At 49.4% G+C, this 15358-nt stretch overlaps 1 protein-coding gene across 3 annotated transcripts in view; it reads right to left on the bottom strand.

Moving 5' to 3' along the window:
• SLC13A4 (solute carrier family 13 member 4) overlaps nt 1–15358 on the bottom strand; it is a 49168-nt gene that overhangs the window by 7178 nt on the left and 26632 nt on the right. For all 3 annotated transcript variants that reach the window (XM_053218046.1, XM_027075545.2, XM_053218047.1), the window contains 8 exons: nt 13444–13628; nt 9325–9444; nt 8001–8102; nt 6313–6414; nt 5477–5574; nt 5138–5262; nt 1531–1692; nt 192–329 (listed from right to left, as the gene is read on the bottom strand). In XM_053218046.1, the coding sequence (XP_053074021.1) occupies nt 192–329; nt 1531–1692; nt 5138–5262; nt 5477–5574; nt 6313–6414; nt 8001–8102; nt 9325–9444; nt 13444–13628 (1032 nt within the window). The remainder of the gene's footprint in view (nt 1–191; nt 330–1530; nt 1693–5137; nt 5263–5476; nt 5575–6312; nt 6415–8000; nt 8103–9324; nt 9445–13443; nt 13629–15358) is intronic.

Here is a 15358-nt window from a genome sequence, read left to right as displayed (position 1 = left end):
TAGGGGGGCAGAGGATGTGGTTGCTATTCTTGGTGCCTGTGGGCCAACCGAGAGCCTTCTTACCAGCACCATTCTTTCTACCACACCGCACTGGGTGTTGGCAGACCACAGGCGCTGCCACAAAATGATAAAGTTCAGGAGAAGTCCTCCCGGCCGCCGGGGCTGGTGGGAAGAGGGCGGCCGCGACTCACCATATCTTTGATCTGGCAGTGCCCATAGCCGAAGACGATGGCGTTGGGGGGATTGCCCACGGGCAGCATCACTGCAAAGGAGATGCACATGGTGACTGGGATCAGGGTGTAGAGTGGATTAATGTGCAGCGTTTCGGACTAGGAGAGGAGAGAATTCACAGACACGTTAGCGTCGAGATTATGCTGGCGTTTCTTGGGCTCAGCATCGCAGGCACGCTTTCAATGATGGTTTGGTGTTCGCTAACCTTGGCTGGAGACCACGCGCTGGGGGTAGTTAAATCACTACCCTCAAGGGCATACAGTGCTGGGCAACCCAAATGGGCTCATGCTGCTCCCTCTCTCCCCATGGAAACATGGGCCTTAAGTTCCCTCCTGGAAGGGATGTTTCATTTCTTGGGGCTGGTCTAATTTTACTCCTTAGCTGAGAGATTCATCCTTCGAGCTCAAATCTCATGAATAAGCTGCTTTGATTGGAGTGGGGGTCCTTCATCGTTGGGGTGCAGAACCAAGGTTGTTTGGCTTTTTTTCTAAGTAAGATGTTTGCTTTGCATGGGATTTGAACCCATGGCCTTGCCCTCGTCGTTGAGGGGTTTTAACTAAGTGCCCTCCCGGGCTCACACAGGTGACGGAGGGAGACATCTGAGCAATGAGCAGAGAGAGTGACCGGGGGTAGTTTGGGGTTAAAAAGAGCTGAAAGTTATCATTTTGTGGGGGATGGGGAGGAGCCTTTGTTTTCTAGGTTGCAGCCCGTGGATGGGACAGACGCAGCATCGTGTCTGGGGCGTTACTTTGGGCGCTGCTCAGCCGGGCTAAGATCTGGCAGTTGCTCTCCTCCCCTGGTCCGTCAGTAACAGACTGTTCTGAGACCGTGGGGTAAGGCTGGTGTTGCCCTCAATTCTCAGACTCTCCTGGACAGAGAGATTGGGGGGAGGTGGTGATGCTGCAGTCTCGGTCTTTACAGCTGAATGTGCTCCTGGGGGCATTTTGCCTCCATTTTCTGTAGTTATTCCTCCTGCCCTCCTGTTACGTCTTAGGACAGAAAGAAATTCGATGGTGGTGAGGAATTGGAATCCTAGGGTTTTAAAGTTATTTTGTCCATTCAGAACTGCCTCAAAACTAATCCTGTGTTTCGGAAAGGATTTTCTAGAAGCCTTGCTACAATCTGTTAATTTATTGATTTACTTCTCCGTGGCTCTTTGAAAGACGTCATCTCCAAACTATGGCTTGAGCACCAATCAGTGAAGGCCATGGCAATGACCAGAGGAGAGGGGCAGCCATGGAACTGCTCCCTGGGCCCGGGGGAGCCCATCTGGACACCTGGGAGCCCTGCCCCACTCACCAGGCTGCATAGGATAGGCAGGAAGATGGTGATGGTGGCTGGGTTGCTCACAAACTCTGTGACAATGGACACCAGGATGCATGCCAACAGGGTGATGGCCCACGGTGGGAGGCTACTCAGAGACAACATCTGGTGCCCAATCCATGTGGAGAGGCCAGAGCTCTGCAGGAACACAGGTGATACAATAAGAAGAAAGGAGGAAACACCCATTCCCAATGGAATTCTTAGACTCCAGAAGGTCAGGGATGTGGGGGGGGGGGGGCGCTGAAAGGAACCACCAGGAGTCATCTAATTTGCCTCCCTATTTTCAGGCAGACTGGACCCAGAGGCATTACTGATTTGATGATTAATTAGACAGTTTTTATAGCCCAGAAAATTCTTTTTTTTTTTTTAATTTTTTTTTTTAATGTTTATGTTTATTTTTGAGACAGACAAAGAGCATGAACGGGGGAGGGGCAGAGAGAGAGGGAGACACAGAATCGGAAGTGGGCTCCAGGCTCTGAGCCATCAGCCCAGAGCCTGACACAGGGCTCGAACTCATGGACCGCGAGATCGTGACCTGAGCCGAAGTCGGACGCTCAACCGACTGAGCCACCCAGGCACCCCATAGCCCAGAAAATTCTTTATGATTGTATAATGGCTTGGTAGGGGCTAGAGATTTTGGGGGCGACTAGCCCCTCAATGTCAATCTCCTTACTCTCTCCAGCTTCTGACATTCTCACTCTGGGTATTCAGTCAACAGTGCTTTTTACACAGACTCCCCAGTGTAATCCTCACTTCTGCTTTTGAAATCTAGCTCTCTTATCACCTGTGAAAGGGTGAAAATTATCAACATCTTTGGATAATGACCTTTCCTGTGGTTTTGGGGGAGTCAGTGGGCAGGGCTGAACACTAGAAGCTTTACATGAGTGACGAAGGAGAGGATTACGGGTCTATCTCCACTTAGTGGGAAGGTGCCTCCTCCTGGGAAGGTGACCCAGAAGCCGAGTCATACAGTCCCAACCTGTTTCAGGTTCAATCTCATCATGGCTGACATCAGGATCTACAATTGTCAGTGCTTTTTCATGACACAAGATATAAAGGCATGCTGCCACTCTTGAACCTTTTCCATTAGCAAAAAGTACATCGATCTGCTCCAATAAATGAATATTCCCTCTTGGAATAACTTATTTGGTTGAGAACTGTTCATTTGCCAATGGTGAAGATTCCCTCCCTCCCCTAAAAAATGAAGGACACCATTGAATCCTTGTACTAAAAACCCCAGGTCGCCATATGCATTCTCCTCCCTCCCTCCCTTTTCCTCTCCGTCCTGTGGTTGATGTGCTCTGCTGTCCCCTGAGTACCCTGGAGACTGCAGACGCACTAAAGGACTGGAGAGTAGGGCTGAAAGCAAGGTGAGACATCTTATAACTCCTCAAGGGTCAAGTCCTACTCATATTTTGCTGTTAAAGACAGCCTCACCGCATCGTCAGCAGGCTTTTTCTCCCTTTTGCTGAATTCATCAAAGGCTACTTGATTTCTATAGCACCCCAAGGCGAGCTCATAGGCAGCTGGTGACCGAAGGCCTTCAGAATTCTCTCTGCTGTGGCCCTTTTACCTGGGAGCCTTGACCGAGAGCTGCAAATCCAACATGCGGGGACTACAGCAATTCATGGTTTGGTACAGAGCTTTGAGGCCTACAGGAACTCTGTAATCATTATCTCGTCTAGCACATTAAACCTGGCCCACTGGACAAAGACAGGATAAATCGATAAATTTAAAAATAAATTGATAAATTGGATTGCGAAGTTAGAAAAAAGCACCAAAAGGAAGTCTTACTTTTTTTTAAACCTTGGTATGCATTTTACATTGGATTTTCCTCATGTCAAGACTGAAATGATTTCAAACTCGGTAGGAATCACTGTCATACTTGAATTATATTACTAAAATTAGTAGAGTCATTAGATTGTACAGAAATATCAACTATGCTATCTGTAGTACATACACAATTTAGGTTTAAAAAAAAAAAAATCTTTCCAGGCTAGACTCAGGGGCCAAAACTAACAACTGAAATTCAAAAAAGATAAGTATGATATTCTGAACTTGGAATCAGAAATACCAACAGCATGTATACAGAATTGGTTGAAAGACTTGAAGTTTAATAGTGGCTAAGAGTTAAAAGAATGAGGGTTTAAAATTGTGTTGTTTATTTTTGAGAGAGAGAGAGGGAGAGAAAAAGCACGAGTGGGAGAGGGGCAGAGAGAGAGAAAGACAAAGGATCTGAAGCGAGCGAGCTCTGCGCTGCCAGCCCGATGCAACTCACAAACCGTGAGATCATGACCTGAGCCAGAGTCGGATGCTTAACGCACTGAGCCACCCAGGCGCCTCCAGAATGGGGGTTTTAATTGGCTGCAATTTCAACATAAGTGTTGACATGAGTGCCGTTGAGGCCTTGTAAAAGCGTCCATAAAAATACAGAATGGTGCTTGGATCAGAGGTGAGAGTTGGGGCTGGAGTAATAGGACTACTTGACTCTGCAGTAGACTGACCGCCTCTGGACCACGTTTGAATAAGGTCAGGGTCAAAGTGTAGTGAGTGGTGAGGAGAGAGACCAGCGTGGTAAGGGGTCACTATTTCTTGATGAATGGTTGAAGGAACTAGGGACTTTTAGTTGAGAGAGGAAAAAAAAAAAAAAAGATCTAAGGGGATCTAATAACTTTTTATTATTTTAATAATTATTACCTAGGATGGGGCTCCAGAGGACAGAGTCAGAGCCAACAGTGGAAGACAGACAGAGGACCTGAGCTGAATGTAAAGAACGATTCTCTGTTCCCTGCTCAAGAATACCCGGTCACTGGTGGTGTTCAAGCCCAGGGGTGTCGTGCAGGGAATTCTCTCATTGGGTAGACGGGACCCAGTGTCCTCCAAGGTTCCTTCCAAGTGTAGGATTCTTTGACCTTATTATTAGTGATGCAGATAGCACTGGCCCTCAATGAGTGGGCAGTCAGGAGTGAGCCAAGTTAATGAATATAGCAAAGGTCAAAGGACAAACGGTGTGAACCTGATTCATTGTGAGGATCATTCTCTATTTCAGGAAGGGCTAACGCTTTCCCACTGGCCCCCTTTATAAGATCTCATCCCAGTTGTGCCCAGTCAGGAAATCAGGGCGCGTTTACAGCATATGCCTGAGCGTTAGCGTGCATTCTCCCAAGGGGCTCAATATATGCGTAAGGACTGACTGAGGAGTAGTTCTCCGTGTGTCAGTGCAGGGTGTCTCCGGGCCCTTACAGACACGTCTCCTAACACCACTGTCACACGCCCACAGGGAGATGGCTATAAAATCCAATGTTTTGCTTGTGGCTGCGTGGGCCAGTGAGTGAGGTGTGAGCGCCCATGTGCCAAGAGCCCATAGCTCAGCTGGTCTGTAGCTCTGTTCCCAGCAGCATTAGCTTAGGAGCTCAGGGCAGGAACAGGACACGGGATGGCCACTCCCATCTGGACTGTTCCCTTGGGTGACCATTCACCTCTCCCTCCGTGCCTTTGAATCTTCCTCCCAGAAGCAAAATGGCCATTAGGTAAAGCAGCTTGAAAATTCTTCGGCCCAGTGACAACAGAATTCAAGAGTTACCTTGCTGCCTGAAGCCAGAGCATAGCCTCCTCCCACCAGAATGACAATCTCCCAGGGCATGGTCTTCTGGAAGTCCTTCCAGGTGATGATGGGCTCCGTCCCCCGGGAGGGCTCCTGGTTCTGCCCTGGATCACAGGTAGACAGAGGTAGAGCCAGATGAACCCTAATAGGTGGGATTCGTGGAGTAAGGGCCTAATTGCTGAACCGATGATTTGGGAGAGGGCTCTGCCTCTATCGTGGGGTACGGGGGAGGCACTCAGAACAGCCTCGGTAAATCTCCTTTCCCCACTTCTGACTTGGGTATTATTGACTAGGGCCAGCCCCAGCTTCTTCTCTCACCGTCACTCTTCTTCCCAAAGCAAGGCTTCTTTGCTGGGATCAGGAAAAGGAGGAAGCCGAGGAAAACGGAGACTGTGGCATCCGTGCGGTAGCCCTTCCTAGCAAAGAGACAGGCAGGGCTGGAGGAGGAGGGTCGCACGATGTCTCAGAACAGTCCCTCTGGACGCGGGGCCTCTCTTTGGGACCCAGGCTGGAGGGCGGTCAGCCTTCCCTCCTGCACCTGTTGCCCCACTAGCCAGCGGTGGGTTTAATGGGCAGCGGTCGATGTCTGGAGTCTGGGCCTGGCTAAGGTGGATGTCTAGTGTGGATCTACGGGCCCTAGAGAAGGAGACATCGGGAGTGATTTCAGTGAAGGGGAAGGGAAAAGGATGAGTTCTCTTTCCTGCAAGGGCCACACCTCCACGTGTGTCTTTGCTCCAAGGAGAAGCCGTGCTGAGAGAGAGCGGTGGCCCCGGCCCTCTGAGGTCCTGCCGGGGTGGCACGGGGGCCTCTGCCTGCCTCTCCCTGCCAAGGCCTCAGCCACCACTCTCACAGCTGATCTTGAACCCTCAGAGCCGCCTGTGAGGCAGCTCCACTAACAAGACCAAGGTCACACGACTGGTAAGGGGCAGCACCACATCCCAACGCGACACACAGAGGCCACGTGGCCATTTTCTTCCTGACCCCACGCTCTGGCTTCCCTTAAAAGAGGGACTTTCCAGGGAACAGAAGAGCGCTGCCCTTAAGAATGGAGGAGGGACACAGGTGGGACCTGCCTGAAGGCTCTGTGTGTGTATGTGGGCGGCGGGGGGGGGGGGGGGGGGGTGTCTCCTTAAGGAGGAGACAACATCACTTACTTTTCAAAGAAAGAATCCCAGCCAGGAACAAAGCCAGGCTCCCGGGTAAACCACAGCACGGTCATCAGGATGAAGAAAAATCCGGTTACCATTTCAGGGTAGCTACGAAATACAACAGGAAGAGCTGCTCCGGGAACCGGGAAGTCTGCATGTTTTTCACTTCGCTGCAGGCGCTCCGGCGTTCGGGGCTCAGAGCCACCAGCCCACGGCGCTGAGCGGCTGCCGGGAAGTGGGAAGCGGGCTGAGAAGGTGCCAGAACACGTGGCGTTAACCGCGGCTCCTCGAGGTGAGGCGGGAGGAGATATAGGGTGGCACAGCGGGATGCGGTTGTACAACAACACGAGGTCCACGGGGCGCCCGGTGGCTCACGCGGTTAAGGTTAAGCGTCTGACTCTTGGTTTCGGCTCAGGTCATGATCTCGCGGTCCGCGAGACAGCGCAGAGCCTGCTTGGGATTCTCTCTCTTCCTCTCTCTCTCTGCCCCAACCCTGCTCTCGCTCTTCCTCTCTCTCAAAATAAATAAACACACATTAAAAAGAAAATAAGACAAAACACAGTACGGCCTCCGAGGAGAATGCGGTGGAACAGGCCCCCGAACGCTGCTGGTGAGGGCAAGAGCTGCAACAACCTTTTTGAGGGAATGTGCTGATGTATATCTGGAGCCTTCAACTCGGTCCTTGCTTTCATGCAAGGAAATAACCAGAAATGCCAGTGCTATGTTACCTATTTAAGAATTCAACATTGAAAATGGAAACAACCTACATATTCAGCGATATTCCATGACATCAGGTACATTTTGGTATAACTGTAGGCTCAAATGAGATACATTTAATGATCGTGTTTGCATAGCAGAGTTAATGGCCTGGGAATATAACGACAGCCTAATCCTAAGTGGGGGGGCGGGAGGCAAGATATAATACTGTGTTTAGTTTGGATTGAATTTTAGCAAAAATAGATATAATTTTGCACAAAACAAGCATATAAGGAAGAGTGCATTATGTTAAGAGTTGTTGACAGTTAACACTGAATAAATAAAAGTCGACTTTAGTTTTTTCTTTTATATTTTCCTTATGTCCTAAATGTTCTACAGTGAACATGTATTCCTTTTATAAATTAAAACATTTAAAAATACTGCTTATACCGGGATCCTTTTGCCCAAACTGTACGTGCCAATTGCCATCAACGGAGAAACGGCCCCAGATGGGACACGAGGTCACTGGGGAAAGCCGATGGAAATTGCTGAGGATGGGGGTGTCTTCAAGTCTGTATCTGATGATGCCCGAATCCCCCCCCCACCCCCCACCCCCCGCCCCAGCTCCCTAGGAGTGTCCGTGGACCAGCGGTGGCCCATTCAGAGCAGTGTGAGGGGGCTGACTTTACGGGGAATTGGGCCTGTCCCCAAGAGTGTGGCTGTACTGACTCGCACATCTTTCCCCGGCTACCCCACGTATGACATCCACACCCACACCACGGCTATACCTTGGACTTCGAATATGGTAAATGGGAAGGGTGGCCATCTGGAGTCTGGGCCAGCCGGACTTGGGCATTAAGTAGCAGTTCTAAATGCCTGGATTCATAGTTGCGGAAAACTCCCCCAGCTCAAGGGACTGTCGAGAACAAGGCTGCTTATGTGCTCACTTTACCTGCCATGCTTTCCTGGGGAAGAGAAGGTGAATAGCTGATTTTTACCTAATGGCTCCCAGCTTTTCATATTCCTCTTGGATCCTCTTCTCTGACAACGCTTCCCTTTTGGTCTTCTTCTTCTTGCTCAGAGAGCAGGTCTCTCTAAAACTGAGGAGGAAGAATGAGCGAAAGAACGAGACAGAGAATCCAAAGCAGGCTCAGCGCTGTCAGTGCAGAGCCCGATGTGGGGCTCAAACTCATGAACCATGAGACCGTGACCTGCGCCAAGTCAGATGCTTAACCGATTGAGCCAGGCACCCGATACCCTACAACTTTTTTTGTGCCAGGTTTCACAGCCTCTCATCAGCCTCTCCCATAGGCTTTTGGGCATATTTATCTGGGTATATATCTGGTGTATCGGTGTGAAGTCATGTCTTACAGACTTGGGCAAGTGTATTTACATGGGGTTGTTTTCTACGCGCTGGAGGTATAGAAGTATGCGGCTGTCATTGATGTCATAGTAGCCTCTGTGTTATTAAAAAAAAAAAAAAGTCTGGGGGTGGCTGGGTGGCTCAGTTTGTTGAGCATCCGACTTCAGCTCAGGTCATGGTCTCGCAATTTGTGAGTTCAAGCCCCACGTAGGGCTCTGTGCTGACAGCTCAGAGCCTGGAGCCTGCTTCAGATTCTGTGTCTCCCTCAGCCCCTCCCCTGCTTGCGCGCTCTCTCTCTCTCTCTCAAAAATAAACATTAAAAAAAAAATTTTTTTTTAAAGTCTGCTCAGAGAACATTCCCTGAGCAATGGGAGTCTTGGGTCCCGTGGACCAATATCAAAACATCATGTGCATCTTCCCTTTATGTGTTTGAGGCTGGTCAACTTATGGTTATGAAGAAAAGACTTCCTAAGCAGATTAATGTTAGAAATTATATTGCAGGAGGAATAGCTAACTTTTGATTCTGAGAAATATGAGCATATTTCACGCAACTACTAAGTATAAATCAGTCACGTGTATAAAACAAAGCCTAAAGAAACTTCTACTTGGAGTCACGTTTCTTTAGAAATTAGTTCAAATTACTCCGTATGCTTTGAAGGAAATGAAACTACATTAACCACCCACCATTCACACTTGTTCTAAATCAGGCAGTTCCTTTAACCAGCTAGTTGGAATTAAGAACATTCCACTGTGGAGCTCATAGTGAAGTGCAGAGTCCATGTATGTTTAGAGGGTCTAGAACAGGTGACGCCTGACTCCCCATCTAGTACAGTGCGTTCTCCTCATGCGTCCTCCATGGTTATTGGTGGCTCCCCGAGGAGTGCTCTCCACGGCGCGCACCATGACTTTGGATGGACGGGAGAGCCTCGGTGCCTTGCTCGCAGGGCCCAGGGACTCACTTGCAGCCCAGGAACAGCCAGTGCATCCAGAACCAGCTGACCACCAGCATGATGAGGGAGATGGGGAAGCTGAAGAGGAACCAGGTGCCGAAGTTGACCACCTCTGCAGCTGGGTACTGGCTGGAGGGGAAGAAACCAGGTCAGTGATTAGAAAAGGGTGGGTTCCCATGTGGTGTCTGGGGGTAATAAGCTAAATGCTCCTTAAGAAGACATACATCAGAGCTAACGGCAGAGATGATGGTAACAATAAGGTAAAACGTTACCTAGAACTCACGTCTTTGACAGTCGCAACTCTACTGGTCCCAAGAATTATGAAGGAAACTTAAAAAAGGCACCTAAACGCCCAAAACTGATTTCACTGAAGCGTATGTACTTTGCGCTCAGGAGAACCACTCGGGAGCTCTTTGCTCTTAATTTATATAAAGATTCTTCTTATATGTTTACTCATCTGTTTTTCAGGACAACAGAGAATGGAAAGGACAGTCTGGTATACTTTGTGTGATAAAGTCACTGAAGGAATATGAGCTTTGACTGGGGGATGCAATTCTGGAGAAGTTTGGACTCGAGAGCATCAGGAGGGTTCCCGGTGTTGACTGTGCCCATAGGAGAACCATGACTTAGAATCTCTAAATCTTTGATCAACATGCACTGGTGTCTTAGCGTCTCAGGGAGGTTACCCAGAGGACTCTCCATCCATCACCAGGCAGGGCGGTGGCCCCAGCCCAGGTGTCGTTTCCTGGGGAGCCACATGTGAGCCACGACTATAGCCTAGACAACACCTGCATTCCTTTCCCCTTGGGCTCTTCTAGTTGGGACTGGGCACAGAACTCCTCTAAGGTGGGAGGAGACTGTGCCCCTCTCTTCACACTAGACACTGCATGGGAAAAGAGAACGACCGAGAAAAGAATCCCCCAGAGAGAAAATACAATGGAAGCACAGGATGCAAGAGTGTTTAATCTTCTCTTCCATCACAGAGAAACAACACTGTTGTTTTGCACTGTGGCCTGGTCGTGGGCTTACCTTTACCATCGGTGTGCCTCTTGGGAAGTTGTGACAGCTCGTGCCCTCCCTAAGGGCCAGAGTCACTGTCAGTCACTGTCAGTGGAGAGAAGGGCTTTGGGAGCTAGAAGGACACCAGAGGGCATGTAAATCACTGAGTGATCACTCTGGGCTGTGCTGGGCCAACGGGCATGAAGTCTTGCATCATCTGTTCTCTGTACATAGAAGCCTAGGCCCTGCTCCTGGACCCGGGAAAAGGAATGGATTTTTCGGATAGATTAAATAGATTTTTGTGGATAAATGTTAGGGCCTAATATCATCTATAGCACTTTAGAAAGTGTGACTGTATGTACTGAATGTAACAACCAATTTGTAGATTTTTTAAACGCAGCCAGGATGCACTCTGGGGGTGGTCTGTTCACCAGTGCCAAGAAAAATAGCACGGTGGCATTTTCAGACCAGCGGGGATCCAGGGAGTCCACCTTCCTTTCACAGAATTCCTGTTGTCCAAGTAAGCCAATGTGATGACTAAATGTACTATGACACAAGCCAGGAAGTAGACTGAGGGAATATGAATTGGCCCAACCACAGAGTGAACCAGAAATTGAAGAGCAGAAACTCAGAGCTTGGACAGAATAATATGGTGTGATGACTCCGTGAAGTTCACGTCCCAGAGACTTTGGTCTTAACTTTCATTGGTCCATCCCCCCCCCCCCCTTGCTTCCTTCCTTCCTTGTTCCTTCCTTCCTTGTTCCTTCCTTCCTTCCTTCCTTCCTTCCTTCCTTCCTTCCTTCCTTCCTTCCCTCCCTCCCTCCCTCCCTCCATCTCTCCCTCCCCACCTCCCTCCCTCCCTTCTTTCCTTCTTCCTTCCCTCCTTCCCTCCCTCCATCTCTCCCTCCCCATCTCCCTCCCTCCCTCCCTTCCTTCTTTCCTTCCTTCCCTCCCTCCCTCCCTCCATCTCTCCCTCCCCACCTCCCTCCCTCCCTCCCTTCCTTCTTCCTTCCCTCCATCTCTCTCTCCCCACCTCCCTTGCTCCTTTCCCTCCCTTCCTCCTTCCCTCCTTCCTTCTTTCCTTCCCCCATTCCCCCTTCAATCCTTCCCCCTTTCCTCCCTCCCTCCCTCCCTTCCTACCTTCCTTCCCTCCTTCCTTCCCTCTCTCCTTCCTTCCTTCCTTCCTTCCTTTCCTCCCTCCCTCCATCTCTCCCTCCCCAACTCCCTCCCTCCTTTCTCTCCCTTCCTCCTTCCCTCCTTCCTTCTTTCCTTCCCCCATTCTCCCTTCAATCCTTCCCCCTTCTTTCCTCCCTTCCTTCCTCCCTCCCTTCCTTCCGTCCCTCCCTCCATCTCTCCCTCCCCACCTCCCTCCCTCCTTTCCTCCTTCCCTCCTTCCTTCTTTCCTTCCCCCATTCCCCCTTCAATCCTTCCTTCCTTCCTTCCTTCCTTCCTTCCTTCCTTCCTTCCTTCCCTTTCCTGCTAAATGGAAGGGTGTGTTTATCCTCTTGGCTATGATCAATTTCTCTGCCCTCTGCTCTGGAGCCCATCCTTTCTTGTTTTCTCAGTGATATCACTCTATCTATCATCACCTCTTTCCCAAAACTTTAATTTTCCTCTCACCTGGACATGCCTATCAGCATTTAAACATCTTCCGTCTTAAAACCCCCTCTTGACCCCACTGGACTCTTCCTTTGTCAACATCCCATACCTCTCCTTCCCATCACAGACAACTCTCTGTCTACTCACCTCCAGCATACTCCTCACCTCACTGACACTTGGCTTCACTTTTCAATCTCTTGACCAAATTGCTCTTGCCTAGGTTACCTCTGTGTCACCAAATCAAACGGACACATTTTTGTCCTTTTCCTTATCCATTCAGCCACTTTAAACAGTATAGCCCACCCCTTCCTCCTTGAACACTTTCTTCCCTTTGATGGAATGACACCAGATTTTCCTCTTCCCTGGGTGATCCCTTTTGTTGTCTCATTTATAGTCTACTTTAAAATATCCAAGCTTAATATTTACGGTCCCTGCTCTACTTAACTCTCTCTGTTTTCCCTGAGTGATTGATTTCCTTCACTCTCCTGACTTCACTTTCCACACGCATCCCACCAGGACCCAATGCCATCTAATCTGTGGGCCCAGAACAACATGCAAATGTGGGGCCACTCGTTCAAAAATTATTAAGAATTTTCAGATGGTGACAGCAGAGCATTGAGCTAAGTATGGGGCCCTTCTGAGCATGGTAGTTGATGTGACAACATGGGTTACATGTTCATGGAGACAGCTCTTCAGGCCACTAAGTCTGTGCCTTTAGCCTAAAAATAAGATTCAGAGCTGTGTATCCATCTGGACTTCTCAGCCTCCACGTCAACATTTCTTCATTTTTCTGCTCATTTAGGTAAAGGGCGACTCTCTTCCCCCAGCTGCAGAAGCCATGAGTCTGACAATCAGACTTGGCCTTTCCCTCTCCCGGGCCCATCTCTCAAATCTGACCATTTCTCCACTGCTGTCTGTGTCTGCAGGCCATCGCCAGCTCTCTCCTGGGCATCTGCCGTGCTGTCCAAAATTATCTTCCTGCCGCCTACTTTTCCTTCCTGCTTCCTTCCTGCTTTTTCCACTTTTCCAGTCCACCATCAGTTTCCCAAACTGTAAATCCGATCACCTCACTCCCTGCCTAAAATGCTTCAAGGACGTCTCATGGCCTTTCAGATGAAGTCCAAACTCCTTCGTGCGTCTCAAGAGGCCCTTTGCAACTGCGTTTGCACCTTTTGCCCTCTGCCATTTTCTTTTATGGGCTCTTTTCCCTCGCCTCAGTCCGCCACTCACTGCTTTCTTTGGAAGACCTCTCTTCGTCCATTGTACTCCCACCGAGCCTCGGGTCTCGCTTCCAAGGCTGCGTCTTTGGGGAGGCCTGCTCTCCCTGTAGACTGGGTGGCCCCCGTGGGCTGTCCCAGCAGAACCCTGCCCCTCTCCAGTCCCACTGAACTGTCATGCTCCATGTCTCTTTTCCCTCTTGGTATGGAAGCTACTCTAGGTCCATTTCCTGCCCTATCCTTAGCACCCAGTTCCATTCCTGACATGTAGCGGGTGTCGAGTAGATATTTGTTGACCAGGCGAGTTACTTACTTGTTGAAGTGTTCCAAGAAAATGAGGCTGGTGGAGGTACCAATAATGGTGGTCAGGCCCCCAATGGTAGCAGCGTAAGATATGCTCAGAGACAGGCACTTGCAGATCATCTGGTCACGCTGGGACTTGTACTTTCTGGTGAGCTCCTGGTTCCTGGGCCCAGGAATCAGGACTAGTGGCTTTTCCTATCGGAGGAAAATTAGTCAGTGCCTCCAACCCAGCGCGGGCTGTCCCCCACACAAGTCATGAAAATAGGGGCATCATGGCGCAGTGGAAAGACAAATCCCAATCCTAGTTCTACCGTTTACCGACTTGGGCAGCCCCGCTGGGCTGCATATTCTTCTGTAGAATGAAGATCTTATTTTCTCCACAAGATTGTTATAAAGAGTAAGTGAAGTAACGTACGTAAAGCACGTAGAACATTTCCTGGCATTTAACGAATGCTAAGCTATTATTACTTTTGTTGTTAGTAACGGCGTGTTCTGTTTCTCACTTGAACTCCAGCAAAACTGGTTGCTCTCCGCTCTCTGTGTGAATAACACATGGAAGGTGGTTGTTCTATCCAGAGCTGGAGTGACAGTCCTCACCCCGAGAGGACTGAGAAGTAACGCTTAGGTTGCAGGGGGAATCCAGTGTGTGATTCTCTCCTCCCTTCCTCACGCTTTTCTCCTTTTCGCCTCTTGGTTTTGCCTCCCCACGCCCCTCCTCTGCTTGCGTATAAGGCCGGCCTTCTGTCTTCTCTCAGGTCCTGTTTGGCCCAGATGGTGGCCTTTCAGGGTCAGAGGTTGCTGACCTCTGGTCTCAAGTGTAGATAAAGAAGCAAGTGCCCTCTGCTCCCCCAGGCCTGGTCTCCCCTCACTGAGTCTTCATGAGACCAAGGCCAGCAAGCCAGATCCTGGGAAAACCATGGCAAAGAGGCCATCTTTCTCAAAGCCCTACCTCGTAGGAGAGCCCAGGCCAGTCTGGACCCTCCCTACCCTTCCTGAAAGATTCATTATCAAAGCTGGAAGAGACCTCATAGATTCTCTGGTCCAGTGGTTTTCCCCCGATCCTTTCTACTAATGAACATTTTCACAGACCTCCAATACATAAAATATGATGTAGCATTTCATCAGCGTACATCTATTTTGTAACTAAAAGTACACACGTGTGGTTGGGGCGGGGTGGGGGGGGGGCTTGGATTTGAATTGAGATGCTCCTCTCCCTACTAGTTCTAAGGCCTGGGGCACATGATGTGATGTCCTTGCGTCATCTGTAGAAATGGAGTTCCAGACTGGTACCTCACCGAGCCAAGACTGGGGAGAGAATGCTTCGCACGTGCTTGGTCCATAAAAAGCGTTTCATAAATGGTGATGGTTATTTATGACCATGATGGACGTTAAGGGATTGAGATTATCTGGATGGACACAAAGATTTGAAATCAAGGGTTTTAAGTGGTAGCTGCAATTTTATACCAGCTTCAGTATCTATCTTGTTTCTGCATTTTCTTTCAGTGGAATAGTAAGTAGCAGGAGGATCCTCATTTGCACAGAAAAAGTTTTCTTACAATCTCAGAATCAGTAAAATATTTGCGTTTTTCCTGAAGCACTTATGAGAAACAGCTTGAACACCTCTGATCTGGTCAAACCCCCAGTTAAAAAAATTTTTTTTAATGTTTATTTTTTGAAAGCGAGAGAGAGCGAGAGAGAGTGTGCGAGCACAAGCGGGGGAGGGGCAGAGAGAGAGGGAGACACAGAATCCCAAGCAGGCTCCAGGCTCTGAGCTGTTAGCCCCGAGCCCAACGCAGGGCTTGAACTCACGGACGGTGAGATCATGACCTGAACCAAAGTCAGACCAACTGAACCACCCAGGCGCCCCAACTTCCAGATATTATGGTTGAAGAAAAAACAGGGGCTCAGATGGTAGAATGGCTTGC

The sequence above is a fragment of the Acinonyx jubatus genome, chromosome A2 (assembly GCF_027475565.1).
Source record: "Acinonyx jubatus isolate Ajub_Pintada_27869175 chromosome A2, VMU_Ajub_asm_v1.0, whole genome shotgun sequence".
Taxonomy (NCBI): domain Eukaryota; kingdom Metazoa; phylum Chordata; class Mammalia; order Carnivora; family Felidae; genus Acinonyx; species Acinonyx jubatus.
This window is presented reverse-complemented; position numbering and strand designations above follow the sequence as displayed.